Below are 7,829 nucleotides of genomic sequence, written 5' to 3'. Positions count from 1 at the left end.
CATCAAGGCAGCAGCATAGTCAATGTGTGTCAATGCAGAAGCATAAAAGAGCCTTAACTGTTAACTGTGCCTAACACACACAGTAGGCCTGCACTCCAGACTCATATAATATCTACAAACAAATGCAGCAAGTTACAAGCATAAAAGCATAAAACATCATAATGTTGCTGAAAACATTCTTATAAACCCCAATTTCAATAACGCACAAAATAATATGAAACTAATATGTAATAATATAAATAACTTTGAACACTATCAACACAGAAGCATTAGTCTAGAACACATTTCCACTGCATCAGACCATCACACTGTTTGTATGAACAGGAGTGTGAGACTGGTGCATAAGGTCATGTGATCTGGCACGGTGCACAAAGAGGACAGAAAGATGATGATGATGATGATATATATATATATATATATATATATAGAGAGAGAGAGAGAGAGGGGGGGGGGAGAGAGAGTGAGAGAGAACAGGAGGAGAACATTTACGGGCAGTAGGAGGTGAAGATGAGGAAAGAGAGAAGAGACAGAAACAAATAAAAGGGAAAGAGAGAGGGCACACACACATACGAAGAGTTAAGATGCAAAAGCCTCTAATTCCACTTTTGTCAAAAATGAGATAATGATGGTGAGTGAATGCTCTTCACATATAGTGTAACTTACTTCAATAATTTAGCTTCAAAACTCACTAAATACCATTTTCTTCCTGGTCTGAAATATTGAATTGTAGGCGAAACCCTATAGGAGCCTGATACAAAATGCTCATTTAAAAGAAAAGTGGTCAGACGGATTTAGAGGCTTTTGCATCTGAACCCTTGACACACATGAAGAGAAAACAAGTCCAAAGGCAATATCTGTTGCTGTATGAACAGGTGACTGAAGTACTTGTTGGAGGAGGAGCTCATGTGTTCTGCCACAGGGACACTGAGGATTCATAATCAACCCAAAATGCTGGACAGAGAGGCTTAGTAAAAGTGGTGTAGAACGTGTGCAGGTGGGTGAGTGCATCAGAGGAGATGCTGTAGAAGGACAGAGTGCCGGCCGGCCAGTCCAGGTACACTCCTACTCTTCTGGAGCTGGAGGAGGGGGAGAGTATGTCAGTGTGTTCCTTATTGTGCCAGGCAGAGTAACTGTCAGGAGAGCACTCCAGACTCCAGGACTTGGCATTACGTCCCAGCTGGTTGCCATCATCCCTCCCTTTCCTCTTGATGCTTTTATAGACCACAGCTATATGAGCTCCATACCCTCTCCACACAACCTCCCAGTAGCAGCGTCCAGACAGATCCTCTGTACACAACACCTGACCCCACCAGTCAAATCTCTCTGTGTGGTCAGGATACGGCTGGTCCTCTCTCATACGTGTCACCTTCCTGTTCCCCTCAGAGAGCGAGAGTTCTCTGCCTGCTGTCTTTGGGTCCAGTGTCAGCTTACAGCCATCTGCAGACAAGAGCAGAGGAGAGAACATCCTCATCAGAATATGGGGATTGTAATGTTATAAGTCTCATACTCAAGCACATACACACACACACACACAAGCAAACACTTTCCAGGGTGTGTCCATCATAAACGTGGGATAAACCATTGTCTTTCAAATTCCCTCTCCACGCAATAGAATAGCGCTAATTAAACAAGTCATCTTCTTGTTTTCAAGTAGCAGGCTGCTTAACAGTAGCAACTTCTGGTCGCAGATCAGTCGTCATTATAGTAAGCCCGCCTAGCGACTCTATACACAATGTGATTGGCCCGGCCCTCGTTGAAACAGGCAAGCTCCCCAAGTCAACAGAGAGTTGCTAGAGGCGTCTAGATTTCTAGGCAATCATATTATAGCTTCCCCCTCACCAAAACATCCACGCAAATGTGATATGTGTGTCAGCAGAGAGTGGTCAACACTATATGGCTGGTACACCCTGCCCAGTACTCCTCAGTGTAGCCCAAGCCATTTTGGGTTTTAAGTTCAAGTTTTTATTTTCCTTAAACACTTTGTGGCTACAAACGAGAAGCAATTACCACCTCACGACCACCTCCTGATCGATCAGATGAAAATCAAACTTGTTTGAAATCCTGGTCGCCCCTCCTGAGGCTATTGCACCGATTTACCTCAACCTCACACTACACATGCGCGAACACAGATACGGACGACAAAACGAGCATTGTTGCCATGCTTATTACAAGTGACTTGAGCTTGATTTTGGACGTGAAGTTGCGGGTTGCACGAAGCGCCTACGCATACACAGAGGGCATTTTGACTACACTTAACTAGGCTCCTCTAACATGACCACCCCAACAGGGGTTCGGGGAGGGGATGCTAACTTTTTGGGGTCGTGTCTTCAGAGACCTGCTGCTTATTTCTCCTTACGTGACCTGGCAACACTGAAAACAAGAAGACAATACTTGGACAATACTAAGACAATGCATGGCAGCACAGCTGATAAAGTTCCGGATAGAAGAGTCCGACGAGTTGTGTATGGACATACAGTGTGAGCAGTCAGATCGCATCTGAACATCGGATTGTGTAGTGTGAGAACAGGAATTGTGAGCTGCCCCTGCGAAATCACTTATACAGTATGAGCAGCAGCTGAATACCGCGATTGAAAAAAATCACACAGTGTATGCCCAGCTTAAGGCACACCTGTGCAATGATCATGCTGTGCAATCAGCATCTTGATATGCCACACCTTTGAGGTGGATGGATTATGACCACAGCGGTAGATAAAACAGAGGCAACACTCCCATAGACCACCATAGGAAAAAATAGCAGCACTTTTTCCGCGTTATGGGAGTTTTGGAACTATCAACAGCCAATCTCTTAGTCAGTAGTCAATTAGTTAATTGATTACGCCCTCCAGCATCCAGAAGTACATCCCACCCTCTTGCCATTCAGCCATTCAGTGCAGGAATTTGGGACTTTTGATTGAGTGGCGGCGCATTCAAAGAGTGTCGCAACTCCCTCTTTCTATAACTCTGATATAGACCTCTGACGTTCGCCTACAAAAATGATTTGAAACTGTCATCATTGGGGCAGCCGTGGCTTACTGGTTAGGGCTTTGAGCTTATGACCGGATAAATGAGCTTTTGACCTTACTAACCCTTTACTGCTCCCCGAGCGCCGCTGAATGAAGGCAGCTCACTGCACCGGGTTAGTGTGTTCACCTCACTGTGTGCTGTGTGTGTTTACTAATTCACGGATGGGATAAATACAGAAACTAAATTCCTTGTATACACAAGTATACATGGCCAATGAGCCTGATTTGAAAGATTTGAAATTGAAATCTTTTCCAATTTAAGGAAATGTTGGTGCTAATTGAAGCTACGACAAGTTGCATTGCAAGTTAGCTCTGGAGTAGCAAAAATCTTAGGGGGTATTCACACCTGCCTTGTTTAGTTCGATTAAAACGAACTCAAGTTCGTTTCTTGCTTGGTTCGGACCTTTTTGACTGGTGTGAATACAATCACTCGAACTCTAGTGCGGACCAAACAAGCGGACCGAGACCCAGCTGAGGAGGTGGTCTCGGAGCGGTTCCTATCGAACCCTGGTGCGGTTCGTTTATGGTGTGAAAGCAGACCGACCTCGATCCGACCCAGTTACAGAAATCTACCTTTTTTGGATTTGACGAGCTCCCGTAGTTTTTGCGCATTATGGGAAATGTAGGATAGCTCCGTGACGCACAACAGCTGTAAGCAGCAGTGGGCTAACGCTTTTTTGCCAACAATAATTTGATTTTGCATCTCCTACCCGTTCCGTCTTCCGTAGGCCTGCTGTTAGCATGTTGGACACACATGAGAGCTCTTCTCAGCTGTTTTGTTGCACGTCTTCGTCGATGCAAAATTACGAGCATGATATTGTTAAACTTGCATCAAACGGTCTTGACGCTCAAGCACTTCTGCAAAGCTGTAACTGTATAAACTATATTGCTAGGATAATAACGAGTAGGCCTACAGTACGCAAACATAGTATTTACGTGGGCCAACTTTGACTTTGAGACAACTCTGTTCAATATTTTTCTCCTCGCCCTCCATAAAGCTAAACACACATGTCCCATGTCTTCCTATTCTGACGGATCATGCAGAGCATCAGTGGGGAGTTAAGAGCCAAGTTGCAGTCTGCTGAATATCAGGGGCTGCTTTCTGATGGATCTGAGGACATCACAAAAACTGAGCAGGAAATTGTTTACCTTGTGTCTGTGTCCAGCAACCGAGAGCTGACCTCAGATTTTATCGGACTGATTGAATTGGGTGCTGACCGAGCGGTGCAGGCCATAACAGATGGACTTGTGAGACTCTTTATCGGGACACAGGCTTGGATGACTGGTGTTATGTCCTGTGGTTTGCATTTCTCTTTGCCCTGCTCTGTCTTGTGTCTCTGAACTGTGTTGCAGGACATCCTGGTGTTAATTATCAATTCTGTTCCTGCCATTGGGGATTGGATGAGCCGCAGTATAAAGGGGGCGCTGTTCCCTTCGTTTGGAGCTTCGCTCTGCACGTTCGCCTGTCCCGCTCCGCCCAGCTGCGCTTGCTGTCATTGCCAGACGCGCCAGAGTGGGAGGCTGGCATGGCCTTGGCGTAGGCCTCGTCGTTAGGCTTTGTTTCTGGCCTATGTTGCAACTTTGCTTAGTTACTTTGTTAATTTTTCTGAAGTTAACCTTTTCTTTATTTTTTTCATTATATATTCACTTTTTTTGTAAATAAACATCATTGAATTGAGCGTTATTTTTCGTCCGTCCGCCTTTTTAGAGGTTTTCTACCTCAAACCTTTTGTTGTGTGTCTATCCCCTAGACTGGCACGTAACACTGGACAACAAAGATGGTCACTGTGTGCACAGACGTCAATGTCGGCATCTACAACGGCGTTGTGCCAAAGCTCTGAAGACTTGCTGCGATTAGAGACTCCCTTGTGCACACACACTGGAGAATTGCGCAAAAACAGCTTATCACAACGTCCATTTTGAGACATTTATTTGCTCGGTGGTCAAGCTGCTGCAGTTTTATTGACAAAAAGGTGGAGCAAAAAACCCTGCTGTGCTGAATGATCTGTGTGAAGAAAATGGGATCTCCTTTGTGAAACTGGGTACGTTACCAGATGATCGGCATGGAGGAAGGAAACACTGCTAAAAATATCAAGAATATTGCCAGCCATTAAAATGCAACTGGCTATGAGTGATAACACTGACTTGCAGCATATCTGCACAGAGCGTTGTCTATGCTTTCTGTCAAACTTGCTTGACATTGCGAACATCTTGAAGACCACATCCATTAGATTTCAGAAGGAAAAGCTGAGCATTGGAGAATGTAAGGATGAACTCATGGTGGCCATTGGACAGTTCACACTTATGCTTGATGGTGAAGGCCACAGGCCACACACTGTTTCTAATGCTGATGCTGACAGAGACAAGACAAACTTACTCAGGGGGTAAATTAAAGAGTTTTAACTCAGATATGACTCCCTCAAGTCATGTGATAATTTCTTAGTGTTTGATTCTTCGTCAGGAAATGAGACCGTTTTGGAAACACAACAGTTTGCAGCATTCTCAAGAAATATGAGGCCACCTTGCAACTTGACAAAGACACCACTGTGACAGAATGGATGTGCTTAAAGCAGGCAGGAAAACGCCTCAGAGCCTCTTCTGTGTATGACTTGGCTCAAATAGCAAATATAAAAGTGACATACAGTAGGTGATATACAAGTCAGCCAAATGTTTACTCCAACATCAACAAGGTGGTCACGCTGTCTCTTACAATGCCTTTATGCAGTGCAGCTTGTGAGAGGGGATTCTCACATCTCGACATGATAAAAACCAAGTACAGATCTCGTCTGTCACATGCTCGTCTCTCAGCCCTTATACACATTCGCCTGTCAAAGCTGACCACAGAGACCTTTGACCCGAAGCAAGCAGTTGACCTGTGGATGGAGGCAGCTAATCGGAGGCTCAACCAGGGACAGGGAGGTGCATCTGCAGCATCTTCATCGTCTACCATGAAGAGGACAGTGGTTATCTATTATATTATTCATCATCTACCTTGCAGAGGACAACGAGCACAGGACAGTGGGGGTGACTGCACTTATCAAGACCACGCCTGGTACTCACCTGAGTAACTCACTGAATAAGTTGTGTGCACCCCTGATTATATCAGCTGGACACACAGGCACCAAAGAGGGACACAGATAACACCTCATGTGTTCTGTAAATGCTGGACATGTAAAACATACAACTGTGTGTGTGGATGAATTTTATAAGCCTGAGATTCAGCAGTTGAAACTGAGTGTGTGAGAAAGTGAAATGTTTAAGCAGGAGAAACAGATGCCTCTGTATGCAATACTATAATACTATCAAATATTACTGGTATTCAAATATCACTTTATGAACTTTGAATTTGAACAGATTCTTCACAATTAATAAATGTGTGTGTGTGTGTGTGTGTGTGTGTGTGTGTGTGAGAGAGAGAGAGAGAGAGAGAGAGAGAGTGTATGGATGCAGGGAAAGTTGGCATGCCTCGACTTTGCTGACCACTCTGCCTCTCACTCCATGTACAGAAATGCCGCAATAGGGGAGGACATTCTCTGTTTCACTGTTAAGGCCAGACTACAGGTGTTACCAACCAGATACAACCTAGCACTATGGTACCCTGCAAATCACCATCCACACTGCATAATGCATTCTAACTCTGACCACCTTGAATCCGTTGCTCACATTGTAAATGGTTGTAGTATGTACAAAGGACTCTACACATCACGCCATGACCGTATTGTCGATATCATTGCCAGCTCTGTTCAAGATACATTTCCAAACAATATGCCTATGTACAAACACTCACGCGTATCACCGGACTGGTTCAACAGCTCTGATGATGTGTTTAGTAACATCCCTAACACCCCTGATGTTGTGCTTGTGGATACAGATAGTAAGGAGGTACTAGTCCTTGAAATAGGTTGTGTTTATGATCTGTACATGGACATAGCCTTTCTTGAAAAAATGACTAAATACCAACCCCTCCTTGCAAAGATCAGTGACCTAGGCTATACATGTAAGTTTGTGGTGTTGATATTTGGCAGCCTGGGACATGTCCACAAACTGACAATCAGTGGACTAAGACTGGCAGGGCTATCAAAAGGAAAGTCTAAACAACTGGCAAAATTCTGTTCCATATCAGCTGTGATAGGCAGTCTTGCTGTGTGGCGTAGGCGATGCTTTATGTACCCTTGAATGTCAAAGCTGTATTTTCTCTGAGAATATTTGAATCCTTTCTGTAAAGAAATTTGATTGGCGGATTCAAATAAAGAAATCAAATGTAATAGAGTGTAATTGTGATTGCGAGTGTGAATGTGTGTGTGTGTGGGAGAGAGAAAGACAGAGAGATTCATAGATACAGAGAGAGAGAAGAAAAGGCAGAGTGCAAAGGCTTCACGTGTTTGAAGTAATGTGAACCAATTTCATGTGAATGAAGAAAAACATGTTTTAAAATTCACTGTGAAATTTACTGATAACTACTCAGTATTTGGAGTTGTGATACTCACTATAGTTTCTCCAGTTTGCAGTTGGGATCCTCCAGAAGAGAAGAAAGATGCTTCACTCCTGAGTCTCCTGCTTTATTCCCTGTCAGCCCCAGCTCTCTCATGTGTGAGGGGTTTGATCTCAGTGCTGATGCAAGAGCTGTGAAGCCTTCCTCTCCAATGCTGCAGTTGTTAAGGCTGTAAAGAAAAGTAAGAGAAATATTTCATTTTATAATTTTCATTTTAATATCCATAACAATCTTCAGATGAGACGTTATGAACTGCACCAAATTTCATGTGTATTATTAACGTGACATCCTCTTGGAGTTTGCCAAGTTCTGTG

The 7,829-nt window shown here is 44.0% G+C and overlaps 1 protein-coding gene across 2 annotated transcripts in view; it reads right to left on the bottom strand.

Annotated features, from left to right (window-relative positions):
• Positions 1-881: 881 nt before the first annotated feature.
• Positions 882-7,829, bottom strand: part of LOC134082576 (NACHT, LRR and PYD domains-containing protein 12-like) — a 49,862-nt gene continuing 42,914 nt past the window's right edge. For both annotated transcript variants that reach the window (XM_062538394.1, XM_062538403.1), the window contains exons 24-25: positions 7,511-7,684; positions 882-1,437 (exon numbers count right to left, since the gene is read on the bottom strand). In XM_062538394.1, the coding sequence (XP_062394378.1) occupies position 1,437; positions 7,511-7,684 (175 nt within the window). In that variant the 3' untranslated portion in view covers positions 882-1,436. The remainder of the gene's footprint in view (positions 1,438-7,510; positions 7,685-7,829) is intronic.

The sequence above is a fragment of the Sardina pilchardus genome, chromosome 1 (assembly GCF_963854185.1).
Source record: "Sardina pilchardus chromosome 1, fSarPil1.1, whole genome shotgun sequence".
NCBI classification, from domain to species: domain Eukaryota; kingdom Metazoa; phylum Chordata; class Actinopteri; order Clupeiformes; family Clupeidae; genus Sardina; species Sardina pilchardus.
This window is presented reverse-complemented; position numbering and strand designations above follow the sequence as displayed.